The sequence below is a fragment of the Nerophis lumbriciformis genome, linkage group LG28 (assembly GCF_033978685.3).
Source record: "Nerophis lumbriciformis linkage group LG28, RoL_Nlum_v2.1, whole genome shotgun sequence".
In the NCBI taxonomy this organism is placed as follows: domain Eukaryota; kingdom Metazoa; phylum Chordata; class Actinopteri; order Syngnathiformes; family Syngnathidae; genus Nerophis; species Nerophis lumbriciformis.
This window is the reverse complement of record NC_084575.2, coordinates 27478536-27494129: the sequence shown is the minus strand read 5'-3', so window position 1 is coordinate 27494129 and position 15594 is coordinate 27478536. Positions and strand designations below refer to the sequence as shown.

At 38.3% G+C, this 15594-nt stretch overlaps 1 protein-coding gene across 7 annotated transcripts in view; it reads left to right on the top strand.

Annotated features, from left to right (window-relative positions):
- LOC133571015 (band 4.1-like protein 1) overlaps positions 1 to 15594 on the top strand; it is a 252318-nt gene that overhangs the window by 165443 nt on the left and 71281 nt on the right. For all 7 annotated transcript variants that reach the window (XM_061923964.1, XM_061923965.1, XM_061923963.1 and 4 more), the window contains exons 4-6: positions 2219 to 2386; positions 4535 to 4639; positions 9948 to 9990. In XM_061923964.1, coding sequence (XP_061779948.1) covers positions 2219 to 2386; positions 4535 to 4639; positions 9948 to 9990 — 316 coding nt within the window. The remainder of the gene's footprint in view (positions 1 to 2218; positions 2387 to 4534; positions 4640 to 9947; positions 9991 to 15594) is intronic.

Below are 15594 nucleotides of genomic sequence, written 5' to 3'. Positions count from 1 at the left end.
TTTATACTATTTATGCTTTCAAGTCCAAGTTGAAGAAATCTTGTTAAATGTTGACAGCATAACTACCAAAATACAGAAGTATGTCCTTAATATTTTTGCAGTGCTATTTCTGTTGAAAAGTTAAAATGATTACATTAGAGATGTGATGTGCCACTTTTCAAGTGTCTGATGGCTTAAATTAATTTTCATTAATTTTTCATATTTTGAATTCTTTTGAAAGGCTTACAAAAAAACTACATTTGAATTGTAATTCCATGCTATTGACAGGACTATTAATTTTAATGAAGTTAGCTTACCATGTTTACAGTATGATAATTGTGATAGAAATGTGAATTTTAGGCACAGAATATTTTTTACAATTGAACAAGGCAGTAGATTATACAAGCTTGGACAGAAAGTTAATAATGACACCAATTTTTTTTTTTATGGAATTGTTTAGTACTGTTTTACCATTTGTTTACTGTAAAAAGTGTTTATACTGTTTATACTTTCAATGAACAAATTGAAGTCTTGTGAAAGGTTGACAGGATAACTGGCATTAACTGTCAAAATAATTTCAAACTATTGAAGTTAGCTTACAGAATAAACATGTCAAATCAACCCATATGATTTTTGCTGTAATATTTTTGTTTTGAAAAGTCACTGTGACTGATAGAAAAGTGATGGTTTTAGCAACATTTTAACCTGTCTGAATGCTAATAATCATTTTGCGTCGGGGGGCGAAGGAACCCCCCACCAGGACTTTGTCCTGGACCTACCGGGGCCTGCGGCCCTTGTACCCTGGCTACTAGGTTTTTCTGATTTCAAAAGTTGGCAGGTATGATAGTGCTAACAAAAAAAAAAGTAAGTAGACGTACGGTTGGATATGTTAAACGAATTAGTCTACGTTAGCTATAGGCTATACCAAATAAGCCCATGTCTAACCTATATTGAGTTCGGTCAGCTGAATAATTTTGATGGTTACGTGTTGTTTGGGCGCACTACAATGCAAAGGAATTAAGGCAATTGCGTTGTTTATTGTGGTTTTTTTCTATTCGAGATATACTACTATGTGTGAATAATTATTTGGCCTCGCTTTCAAGTGAAGCGCATCTCCGATTGGCGACAATGTAAGGCTATTTAGCCTGCTTTGTTTGTCGCGACCGTCTATTTTCATTATAATTCAAGTTTGATGATAAAGTGCAGTCTGATGGGTTTGATTTCCCCCCTTCACCTATTTGCCTTGGCCAATAAGTTGCAGGTAATTTATTATTATTATTTATTTTATTTAAATAGAGATGACATACATATGTTATTGTATAATTTAAGTTTGTGCGCGTGATTGACAGCCTAAGGCTTATGAGGCACATTTTTTATTTATTTTTTTATTTCAACTTAAAAACGTATGAGCCTATGCCTATGCCTACAACATAGGCTATGTGTTTATCTTTATTTTCCTGCCTGTCGTTGACAATGGAGATTGTCTGATATTTTGTCATGGCTGCAGATCAATCAATAAAAGGTTCATCTTTGTCCCGAAATTGTTCACTGCTTCACTGTGCACCCCGCCCTCGTCCCTATGTGAGCATTATAACGTTAACAAGTTAATATTCATTGAAATAAATTCAGAACATTTTTTTTTACCTAACGAAAATATAGGCCTAGTCTTTCTAAAACATTTTTTTAACTTCTTAAAAGCCTCGTTCTGCTTGCTGCAACTGCGCACACAAAGTGTGAGGAAGGCACTCCTGATCTGAGGGCATTGGCAACAATAGTCAACACTTTCTTAATGGAAATGACAATAATATTATAATAATGATAAATAATATTATCACGCATTAATATCTCTTAGCCACGAATGCGTGGCCAAGAGATGCGTGGCACGCATTGAATGTCTCTGCTTCATTGGATCAGTCTCCTTTCTTTAACAGGCAAAAGCTTTCTAACCTCACTAATGCCTTGCATCGTCTATATTAGATATATAACAACGGGCGGGTGTGGTTTTGATAAAATGTTGGTTCGGGTGGATGGCGGATGGATGACTACTTTTGTGATGCGGTTGCGGATGAAATAATTGCCTATCCGCGCATTTCTAACGTGTGAGCAAAAATGTGTAGTTTTGTTATGTATTACTTTTGGAATGGTTATTGAAGTACGTAAATAAGTCCAATTTGTGCAAATGTGTGTTTTTGTGAAGCACTGCCTGAGAGTTAATCATTTTGCTTTCATATTACTAAAGGAGCAGCATTCCAAGCTTCCGGATGAACTCAAAGAAAGCGATGACACATCAGAGAAGACGTCCCCAAACAAGAACCTCAAATCACCACAGAAAAGCTCCAAGCGGCTTAAAACAACACCATTTAAAATAGCACTGCTGGATTCGACAGATTTCGACGGAGAAATGGAAGTAAGCATGACAAGACAAATGCGGTTCTTTTTGTCCTCTGGTTGTTTTCTTCTGTGGGCGGGTTATTGTCTAATAACGCAGCACAGAGTGGATGAGGCAGGCAGAGGGAATAAAAGACGATGCCCTGCTGAGAGCTCATGGAGGGTGCAAGGCCAGAGCAATGTTGCTTTAAAAAAAAAAAAAAAAAAGTCAAACTGTTTCTGAATAGACATCCGTTATGTTTACCCCGGCAATGTCATATATGATGTTGAGTGGAAGGGAAACTGAAGACACTAGAAGTCAGAAACAATCCAGTTAAAATATAATTTTGTTTTGGTATTGGTAAATTTGAATAAACCTTTAGGTCATCTATTAATATGAATAACTAACTACAAAACCCAAAACCAGTGAAGTTGTCACGTCGTGTAAATGGTAAATAAAAACAGAATACAATGATTTGCAAATCCTTTTCAACTTATATTCAATTGAATAGACTGCAAAGACAAGAAATTTAACGTTCAAACTGGAAAACATTGTTATTTTTTGCAAATATTAGCTCATTTGGAATTTGATGCCTGCCACATGTTTCAAAAAAGCTGGCACAGGTGGCAAAAAAGACTGAGAAAGTTGAGCAATGCTCATCAAACACTTATTTGGAACATCCCACAGGTGAACAGGCTAATTGGGAACAGGTGGGTGCCATGATTGGGTATAAAAGCAGCTTCCATGAAATGCTCAGTCATTCAGACACAAGGATGGGGCGAGAGTCACCACTTTGTCAACAAATGCGTGACCAAATTGTCGAACAGTTTAAGAACGACATTTCACGACAAACAATTGCAAGGAATTTAGGAATTTCACCATCTACGGTCCGTGATATCATCAAAAGTTTCAGAGAATCTGGAGAAATCACTGCACGTAAGCGATGATATTACGGACCTTCGATCCCTCAGTCGGTACTGCATGAAAAAGCGACATCAGTGTGTAAAGGATATCACTACATGGGCTAAGGAACACTTCAGAAAACCACTGTCAGTAACTACAGTTTGCCGCTACATCTATAAGTGCAAGTTAAAACTCTACTATGCAAAAGCGAAATCCATTTATCAACAACACCCAGAAACGCCGCCGGCTTCGCTGGGCCTGAGCTCATCTAAGATAGACTGATGCAAAGCGTAAAAGTGTTCTGTGGTCTGACGAGTCCATATTTCAAATTGTTTTTGGAAACTGTGGACGTCGTGTCCTCCGGACCAAAGAGGGAAAGAACCATCCGGATTGTTCTAGGCGCAAAGTTCAAAAGCCAGCATCTAGGGGTGTATTAGTGCCCAAGGCATGAGTAACTTACACATCTGTGAAGGCACCATTAATGCTGAAAGGTACATACAGGTTTTGGAGCAACATATGTTGCCATCCAGGCAACGTTATCATGGACGCCCCTGCTTATTTCAGCAAGACAATGCCAAGCCACGCGTTACAACAGCGTGGCTTAATAGTAAAAGAGTGAGGGTACTAGACTGACCTGCCTGTAGTCCAGACCTGTCTCCCATTGAAAATGTGTGGCGCATTATGAAGCCTAAAATAGCACAACGGAGACCCCCGGACTGTTGAACAACTTAAGCTGTACATAAAACAAGAATGGGAAAGAATTCCACCTGAAATTCAAAAATTGGTCTCCTCAGTTCCCAAACCTTTACTGAGTGTTGTTAAAAGGAAAGGCCATGTAACACAGTGGTGAACATGCTCCTGTGCCAACTTTTTTGCAACGTGTTGCTGCCATTAAATTGTAAGTGAATGATTATTTGCAAAAAAAAATTTAGTTCCTCAGTTCAAACATTAAATATCTTGTCTTTGCAGTCTATTCAATTGAATATAAGTTGAAAATTATTTGCAAATCATTGTATTCTGTTTTTATTTACCATTTACACAACGTGCCAACTTCACTGGTTTTGGGTTTTGTAGTATCCAACAAAATAGTCATCTTCAGTTTCCTTCAGCCCTTTTGTCGTCTTTTCAATGACATATTTAGTTGTAGGCAGTTTTCATGTTTTCTCTGCATCTTTAACAACAACCTTTCACTGTTTATTATTGTGAGCACCGAACATAAATCATTTTGTGAGTCTGGCTGTCTTAATAACAAAGCTCCTAAGTCGTGTTTGTCGGTCATTGCAGAAACACTCGAAAGGACAAACGCTGATGGACATGGTGTGTGAGCACCTCAACCTGCTGGAGAAGGACTACTTTGGCCTCACCTTCGCGGACACAGACACCCAAAAGGTCAGAGGATTGCTCGCCGCGGCGTTGTAACGGGTGACTTGGGTGCATAAACATGCGCAAAGAAATCAGCATTCCTCTCACTTGTTGGCTGGGTGGAGTGTCTCCGGTATGCACGCTCCATCACTTAGAAATAAATGGAAAAAGGAAGTGCTTAGTCAGACTACAATACATGCCGAGTGTGAAAAAAGATGCTGATGGATTGATGAGAATGCCTCATTGGCTATTTGAAAGATGCACATTTTCAATTTAATCAAACATACAGTATTTCTTGGAATACTAAGCATAGAGTTATCAGAAAAAGCAAAACTGCTTAGTAGCTGGTGGTGATAATAATGCCAGATATATTTTTTTAAGTACCGTATTTTTCGGACTATAAGTCGCAGTTGTTTTCATAGTTTGGCCGGGGGTGCGACTTATACTCAGGAGCGACTTATGTGTGAAATTATCAACACATTACCGTAAAATATCAAATAATATTATTTATCTCATTCACGTAAGAGACTAGACGTATAAGATTTCATGGGATTTAGCGATTAGGAGTGACAGATTGTTTGGTAAACGTATAGCATGTTCTATATGTTATAGTTATTTGAATGACTCTTACCATAATATGTTACGTTAACATACCAGGCACGTTCTCAGTTGGTTATTTATGCCTCATATAACGTACACTTATTCAGCCTGTTGTTCACTATTCTTTATTTATTTTAAATTACCTTTCAAATGTCTATTCTTGGTGTTGGCTTTTATCAAATACATTTCCCCCAAAAATGCGACTTATACTCCAGTGCGACTTATATATGTTTTTTTCCTTCTTTATTATGCATTTTCGGCCGGTGCAACTTATACTCCAGAGAGACTTATACTCCGAAGAATACGGTAGTATGCATATATTTATAAAAAGGCTTTTTTAAAAAGAAGGGTTTTTAAGCCTTTTTTTAAAAACATCCACAGTCTGTGGTGCCCTCAGGTGGTCAGGGAGAACGTTCCAAAGACTGGGAGCGGCATAGTTCGTAGCTTTGCCCTCGGAGGTTGGAGGAGGTTAGCCTGTCCGGAGCGGAGGTGTCGTGTGGAGGATTTGGGGGTGAGTACCGTATTTTTCGGACTATAAGTCGCAGTTTTTTTTCATAGTCTGGCCGGGGGTGCGACTTATACTCAGGAGCGACTTATGTGTGAAATTATCAACACATTACCGTAAATGATCAAATAATATTATTTATCTCATTCACGTAAGAGACTAGACGTATAAGATTTCATGGGATTTAGCGATTAGGAGTGACAGATTGTTTGGTAAACGTATAGCATGTTCTATATGTTATAGTTATTTGAATGACTCTTACCATAATATGTGACGTTAACATACCAGTTAGTTATTTATGCCTCATATAACGTACACTTATTCAGCCTGTTGTTCACTATTCTTTATTTATGTTAAATTGCCTTTCAAATGTCTATTCTTGGTGTTGGCTTTTATCAAATAAATGTCCCCAACTCCAATGCGACTTATATATGTTTTTTTCCTTCTTTATTATGCATTTTCGGCCGGTGCGACTTATACTCCAAAGCGACTTATACTCCGAAAAATACGGTAATTGGGGCTAATTGTCAGACATAATAAAGTCAAGATGTACTGTATCAGAGAAACCAACATATTATCTTACTTATTAATTACAGTTAATTTGATTAGAGAGTGGATTTGATGGTTTCTTGCAAATAATATCCACTAATTTCTGCATTTTTAACAATACTTTTGAAAGGATTATAAATCGCTCCCGAGTATAAATCGCACGGGCCGAAAATGCATAATAAAGAAGGAAAAAAACATATATATGTCGCACTGGAGTATAAGTCGCATTTTTTGGGGAAATGTATTTGATAAAATCCAACACCAAGAATAGACATTTGAAAGGCAATTTAAAATAAATAAAGAATAGTGAACAACAGGCTGAATAAGTGTACGTTATATGAGGCATAAATAACCAACTGGTATGTTAACGTAACATATTATGGTAAGAGTCATTCAAATAACTATAACATATAGAACATGCTATACGTTTACCAAACAATCTGTCACTCCTAATCGCTAAATCCCATGAAATCTTATACGTCTAGTCTCTTACGTGAATGAGCTGAATAATATTATTTGATATTTTACGCTAATGTGTTAATAATTTCACACATAAGTCGCTCCTGAGTATAAGTCGCACCCCCGGCCAAACTATGAAAAAAACTGCGACTTATAGTCCGAAAAATACGGTAACTCAATTACAAAAAAAATATTGTGGCTTTTCTTCTGCATTGAGGAATCGTTTATTTAATGCTAAAGATAAAACATGATATTCATGTTAGCTGGTCATCAAAGATATACAGTACAGGCCAAAAGTTTGGACACACCTTCTCATTTCAATGCGTTTTCTTTAATTTCATGTCTATTTACATTGTAGATTGTCACTGAAGGCATCAAAACTATGACACCTGTGAAGTGAAAACCATTTCCGGTGACTAGCTCTTGAAGCTCATCGAGAGAATGCTAAAAGTGTGCAAAGCAGTAATCCGAGCAAAGGGTGGCTATTTTGAAGAAACTAGAATATAAAACATGTTTTCAGTTATTTCACCTTTTCTTGTTAAGTACATAACTCCACATGTGTTCATTCATAGTTGTGATGCCTTCAGTGACAATCTACAATGTAAATAGTCATGAAAATAAAGAAAACACATTGAATGAGAAGGTGTGTCCAAACTAGTGGGTCCATGACGATGACTTCCGTTTTGTTTGATCAGCCGTTTTACTGCCGCGTTACAGGCATCGTTTGAAAACAATTACGGAATGTAAATAAACTTTTACAAAATATTATATTCTGTGTAAGTTAATTTCACAACATATATATATGTGGCTTATCCAGTGCGCCTAGTATATGGAAACCTGTTTTTTTTCTCCTAAAATTTAGTGGGTGTGGCTTATATACTGGAGCGCTCTAGTCCGGAAATATGGTGTGTATATATACATACCGTATTTTTCGGATTATAAATCGCTCCGGAGTATAAATCGCACCAGCCGAAAATGCATAAGAAAGAAGGAAAAAAACATATATAAGTCGCACTGGAGTATAAGTCGCATTTTTTGGGGAAATGTTTTGATAAAACCCAAGAATAGACATTTGAAAGGCATTTTAAAATAAATAAAGAATAGTGAACAACAGGCTGAATAAGTGTACGTTATATGAGGCATAAATAACCAACTGAGAACGTGCCTGGTATGTTAACGTAACATATTATGGTAAGAGTCATTCAAATAACTATAACATATAGAACATGCTATACGTTTACCAAACAATCTGTCACTCTTGATCGCCATTTTTGTTCAGCCCTTCTCAGTTTTTATAAGTTACCGCCAATGTTGAAATGATCAATTTTCATAGGTACGGAAGTAGTAGCAGGTAGCATCTTTTTTCCCACAATGCACTTCTGCCATGACCCGCCCCCGCCGAATTTGTATTGGTTGACATGTGTGTGTGACGATTGCTGATATACGCCTAGTCTCTTACGTGAATGAGCTAAATAATATTATTAGATGTTTCACGGTAATGTGTTAATAATTTCACACATAAGTCGCTCCTGAGTATAAGTCGCACCCCCAAACTATGAAAAAAACTGCGATTTATAATCCGAAAAATATGATATATACAGTATATATTAGTGTTTTATCAGATTACTCGATTAATTAAAAGGAATGTTCAGTAGAATATCTGGTTATTATTGTAATCGATAAATTACTCCAGTAATTCCACTATAACGTCAGACTGGGCCTTCAAAACCTTTGAAAAATATTGTTTCTTTGTACCGCTTAATCAGTCTTAAAAACATGTATCTGTCCGTCCATCTAGGTTTAATTATTATTTTTTGCTTCTGGCAATGTGTACAGAAACTCTGGGAGTGTTTGACTTAGGTCTATGTGGATGAATGGGGGGGTGCACAGATCTGGCTTATTGTGATTAAATGACATCATTGACTGCATTGAGCAAAGGGGGCCTCTCTGTCTTGTCTTTTCAAACGCTCGCTCGTTGGTAGGTCCCCGATTTTGAAAGACGCCGGCCTCCCCGAAGCAGGTATGTGATTGCGCGACGAGGCCACAAAGGAACAGTCTGCCTTTTGAAGACGGAAAAGATGAAGTCCCTTTTAAATCTGGTGCATCTCATCTGCCAGTCATTACCGCAGGGGGCAACTTGTGTACGGGATGGTTGATGAGTGGGCTGGAGCATGAGCTTGGCACATGTAGACATGACGATGGGGTTTTATACACATGTAAACTTATATTAAAGATACAATTAGAGGCGAAAGCAACATGTAAATTTCCAACTGTAATCTTTGTGGGTGAGAAAGCATTTTACTGGTCTCTTTGAGATGGACTTATGTGTTAACCATAAAAAAAAGAACAGTTTAAATATGTATTTATTATTGAAATATAATCCATCCTTCCATTTCCTACCGCTTGTCCCTCTCAGGATAATATTACTGTATATTTAGGTCCATGTTGAACATATCACAAAGCAAAATTAGATCTTCCAACTGTGTTTGTGTAACACATGCCAGCGTGTGATACTACCTTGTGTAAACGTCACCGCCCAATGCCTTACGAGCTGTGCTGGACAATGACTTGACGGCTTTTTGCTCATTGGCTCGCACTGTGTGAAATCCTGCGAGAACCCATGTTCATTGCGGAGGCTTTTTGATTATTGATTGATTGAGACTTTTATTAGTAGATTCTGATTTAGATGTTATTCCTCTGATTTTGATGTCAAAATTATCTGTACAATATTCATCATGCACTCCTACAAAATAAATAAACACATACTTTGCAAAACCACACTGATAATGTAATAACAAACCATTTCACATCTACCAAAGAGAATATGCCATAGCCCTTTTCAATGGTGAACGTGCACGGAGCACATCTATATATTGTGATTTAAAGCGTGTGTGACTTTGGGTCAATATGCTCTGATGAGTTCTTCTTGCAGCCAAATAATAAATGGTGCCACCGCTGGCAATGCAGCCTGCTGCATGATCAAATATGATAAGAGCAGCAGGGTAAAGAGGAGCCATTTGCAACACAATGAAGAAACAGATGCTTTCATTAAATCTTCTCTCTGCACATTTGAACAGCTCAGCAGAGGGAGGGCTCCCATTCTTTATTTAACCATACAAATAGGCTGTCATTAGGGACGCCGATGGCAATTAAAAGCAAAAATGTGTCACCAGAGTCATATTTCCTGTTTGCCCTGTGTGAATTCTGCCTCCTGTCTCCCAGAACTGGTTGGACCCCTCCAAGGAAATCAAGAAACAGATGCGCAGTGAGTGTCCTATGCCAGGATAATACCTATTTCACTGCTTGTCGAGCTAACAAATTGGTGCAACGTTTCATATCACGCTTCCATCCAGCTACATGATTGACGGCAATATAATGAGATCCAATACATGCACTGTTGTAAAAATGAAACAAGTTGTAATTAATTAAAAGTAGTAACACATGTTACGGTATATTACAGGGGTGCTCACACTTTTTCTGCAGGCGAGCTACTTTTCAATTGATCAAGTCGTGGGGATCTACCTCATTCATATATATCATTTATATTTACTTATTTATGAAATATATGTTTTTGTTAACAAGTTAAAGGTGTTTAATGATAATGCAAGCATGTTTAACGCATATAGTTAATATTGTTAATAAATTAAAGGCGTTTAATGATAATACAAGTATGTTTAATACATATAGTTAATATTGTTAACAAGTTAAAGGTGTTTAAAGATAGTGCAAGCATGTTTAACACATATAGTTAATATTGTTAACAAATTAAAGGTGTTTAATGATAATACAAGCATGTTTAATACATATAGTTAATATTGTTAATAAGTTAAAGGTGTTTAAAGATAATGCAAGCATGTTTAACACATATAGTTAATATTGTTCATAAATTAAAGGTGTTTAATGATAATACAAGAATGTGTAATACATATAGTTAATATTGTTAATAAATTAAAGGTGTTTAATGATAATACAAGCATGTTTAACACATATAGTTAATATTGTTAACAAGTTAAAGGTGTTTAATGATAATACAAGTATGTTTAACACTTATAGTTAATATTGTTAAAAGTTAAGTGTTTAAAGATAATAGAAGCATGTTTAACACATAGTTAATATTGTTAACAAGTTAAAGGTGTTTAAAGATAATACAAGCATGTTTAACACTTATAGTTAATATTGTTAATAAGTTAAGTGTTTAAAGATAATACAAGCATTTTTAACACATATAGATTCCTTTCTTTCATGAAGACAATAATATAAGTTGGTGTATTACCTGATTCTGATGACTTTTGCATTGATTGGAATCAGACAGTGGTGCTGATAGCGTCCGTATTTTCGAATGGAGGAGAAAAAAAGTCCTCCTTTCTGTCCAATACCACATGAAAGTGGTTGGTTTTTGGCATCTTATTTGTCCAGCTTCCGTACTCCTTTTTATACACTTTACAAGAAATACATTGTCGGCAAACTCCGTAGCTTGCTAGCTTGTGCACGCCAGCTTTCTGAGACTCTTATTTTGGTAGCGCAACTGTGCAGTCGGTCTTTGGAGTTTTGACGACAGGTACGGTGCCAGAGTCTGTTGAAATAAAGTGTTTCTCGCCTTCCTGTCGGTAATTTTAATGAGCTGGCAGCAGCCAGCGTCATCTCAGAAGACCCTCGGGTGCCGTGAATGTCAATCAAGTGACGAAAGTGACGTCATAGTGAAGATTTATGATCGCTCATTTTTAGGACTATTTTTTTAATGCCTGGCTGGTGATCGACTGACACACCCTCCGCGATCGACCGGTAGCTCGCGATCGACGTAATGAGCACCCCTGGTATATTATATATTTAAAAAAAACATTGTGTCATCAATTGTCCATTGGCAGCCAATAAAAAATACATAGCTTATGTACTAAATCACAGGCGAAGCAACATACTGTCGATTATTAGAATTGCCAGCAGTTTTTTTTTCTGGTTATGTCATGTTTGACAACAGGAGAATGGACTGGGTGGGAAGTCAGGGAAAGAAAAGACAGATCCCAGCAGGAACAAGACATTAAAACAACGTTGAGAACTTGTCGAGTTAGGTCCTGACTAGGGCTGCAACTAACGATTAGTTTGATAATCGATTAATCTGTCGATTATTACTTCGATTAATAATTGGATAAAAGAGACAAACTACATTTCTATCCTTTCCAGTATTTTATTGAAAAAAAAACAGCATATTGGCGCCATGTTCTTTCAACTTGCCAAATAAAACAAGGAAAATGTTACAAAAATGCACACTTTTGACACCCCTGCTATAGATAATAAAAAATTAAATCTGATAAATGTATGGATAAAAAGCAGAGCCTGGCGACGCATGCGTATTTATCATAACTCTCTCGCTCTCTCTGTCTCTGCCCCTCCCTCACCAATGCTGCTGCGCGCACAATTTGTTGTGTCTTTAACCCCTTCTTAACCCTGAACGTACATTGAAAATACGCGCAACCCTAACTCAAAATGCCAGACATTTGAGGCATTTAAGAAACTCCGCCCGACAGCCCCGCAGAAGATGACATGTCCGGTGAAAAGAGGACGTATGGTCAGGACCTAGCCCGGTCCGATCGGTTTCACGTCCGGTGAAACCGATCGCTGCTAGTCCTCTTTTGCTAACATGCTAGCGGCTAACGGGCTACGTATAGACCAGGGGTCGGCAACCCGCGGCTCCGGAGCCGCATGCGGCTCTTTGATCACTCTGATGCGGCTCGGCTGCTTACTTACCGCCCATCCTGATTTTCCTGGGAGACTTCCAGATTTCAGTGCCTCTCCCAGAAATCACCCGGGACAAGTATTCTCAGATTTTCACCCTAACTATTATGATAAGGGTGTGCCAATTTTGATAAGGGTGTGCCGTGATTGTACAGCATTTAACACCTTCTACAACCTGCATTATCAGCGTGCCAGCCCAGCCGCATGTTTTATGCAAATGCTGCTTGTTAACGTAGGTGAGAGCAAGGCATACTTGGTTAACAGCCACACAGGTTACACTGACGGTAGCCGTATAAAGCAACTTTAGCACTCTTACTAATAATGCGCCACACTGTGAACCAAAACCAAACAAGAATGACAAACACATTTCGGGAGAACATCCGCACCTTAACACAACATAAACGCGACAGAACAAATACCCAGAATCCCATGCAGCCCTAACTCTTCCGGGCTACATTATGCACCCCACTACCACCAAACCCCGCCCACCCCAACCTTGCTCCCCCCCAACCATCAACTGTGATGAAGTCAGTGCCTCACCAGCCATCAACCTCACCGCACGTCACTGCGTCAAACTGACATGATGCCCGCTGTAATATTGTCACAAATATTGCGTAACTAATGGCTATGCTGATGTTAAAGAGCAGACACTATCAAGAAATGATCTTGGATTGCGCTACAAACATGATGCTTCTGCTTTTGTACTCCCTCGTCCCCGGAAGAATGCTTTGCGGAAATCTTTTAATTATGGATCTTTATCGCTCTGGAATAACCTGCCTCAAATTCTCACCGGCATTGAAAGAAAACAGGTTTTTAAAAAGAAAGTAATATTTTATCTGAGTCTTTCAATTAGTTTGCTCGTTGATGATTTGTTTGGTTTTATATTGTGCAGTCATATTTATATGGTAATTATTATTCTGTGACTGTAAATTGTTTTTTTTTTTGTTTTTTTCTGTAATGTGTAGTTATAATTATATGCTTTTACTTGTAATTGTATTGAATTGTGGACCCCAGGAAGACTAGTGGGTTGTTGAGGCAACCAGCTAATGGGGATCCTTAATAAAAATCAAATATCAAATTCCACCAAGAATAAATCGGGGCGGATGCAGGTCCGAAGCAAAGAAAGACCGGCGGGAGAGTTTTTTTCGAAGGAAGTAGTGTGGAACTATCACGCTGGTGGCTATTTATCGCTACCACGTATATTCCCGATAACTAAAATTAGCATTATTGTTTTGATTTGAGCATGGAAAGTTACTTCCTACTTTAGCAGGAACAGAGCCAAGACAGAATTGGTCTAAAATCCCCTGTCTTTGGAGTTCACGCCAGCAAGTGAAAGCCAAATCAATGTTTTTATTTTCTCGTCAGACAAAACTTTTCGTTTCTTTGGTTATTTTGGAGCTTCGGCCATAATTGCACATAGGCGTTCGTCTTCGTCTTCTTTTAGTTTTCTGGCGTTCGCATCAACTTCCTTCTTTTTAACGAATGGGAAGGAGGAAGATATATGCTGTAAAGCAAATCAGCGCGTTTGTAGTTTTTTGTGTGGCATGTGTTCATTAAGTGCTAGTGAAAGCAATACAGACCCCCTCAGGCCATGACAGAGGTATCATTCAACTAGTTGTAAGTCCATGTATCATCCCAAAAGTTATGAAAATAATTTATGAAGGTTGAAAAGGTACTCAGTGCTGCTTTAAAGGCTTACTGAAATGCGATTTTTTTATTTAAACGGGGATAGCAGGTCCATTCTATGTGTCCTACTTGATCATTTCGCGATATTGCCATATTTTTGCTGAAAGGATTTAGTAGAGAACATCGACGATAAAGTTCGCAACTTTTGGTCGCTGATAAAAAAGCCTTGCCTGTACCGGAAGTAGCAGACGAGTAGCGTGACGTCACAGGTTGTGGAGCTCCTCACATCTGCACATTGTTTACAATCATGGCCACCAGCAGCGAGAGCGATTCCAACCAAGAAAGGGACGATTTCCCCATTAATTTGAGCGAGGATGAAAGATTTGTGGATGAGGAAAGTGAGAGTGAAGGACTAGAGGGCAGTGGGAGCAATTCAGATAGGGAAGATGCTGTGAGAGGCGGGTAGGACCTGATATTCAGCTGGGAATGACTAAAACAGTAAATAAACACAAGACATATATATACTCTATTAGCCACAACACAACCAGGCTTATATTTAATATGCCACAAATTAATCCCGCATAACAAACACCTCCGAAATCAATCCCCCCTCCTGTCCATATAACCCGCCAATACAACTCAAACACCTGCACAACACACTCAATCCCACAGCCCAAAGTACCGTTCACCTCCCCAAAGTTCATACAGCACATATATTTCCCCAAAGTCCCCAAAGTTACGTACGTGACATGCACATAGCGGCACACACGTTGGTCAAGCGATCAAATGTTTGGAAGCCGCAGCTGCATGCGTACTCACGGTACTGCGTCTGCGTATCCAACTCAAAGTCCTCCTGGTAAGAGTCTCTGTTGTCCCAGTTCTCCACAGGCCAATGGTAAAGCTTGACTGTCATCTTCCGGGAATGTAAACAATGAAACACAGGCTGTGTTTGTGTTGCTGCAGCCGCCCGCAATACACCGCTTCCCACCTACAGCTTTCTTCTTTGCTGTCTCCATTGTTCATTGAACAAATTGCAAAAGATTCACCGACACAGATGTCCAGAATACTGTGGAATTTTGCAATGAAAACAGACAACTTAATAGCTGGCCACCATGCTGTCCCAAAATGTCCTCTACAATCAGTGACGTCACGCGCAGGCGTCATCATACCGAGACGTTTTCAGCAGGATATTTCGCACGAAATTTAAAATTGCACTTTAGTAAGTTAACCCGGCCGTATTGGCATGTGTTGCAATGTTAAGATTTCATCATTGATATATAAACTATCAGACTGCGTGGTCGGTAGTAGTGGGTTTCAGTAGGCCTTTAAGTGTAGTCTATAAATTGAAATGGCATTTGAAAACAATAATAAATAAACCTGTGTATTATTTCAATATTTTAGCATTGCCCAATAACAAAGTATGTTTATAAAAAGTACAGTTCCATCTCCCCATCAGCTTGGGAGTCCTTGGTCTGGAAAACATTGAAAACCCCTGTTATAGAATATTGTTGAA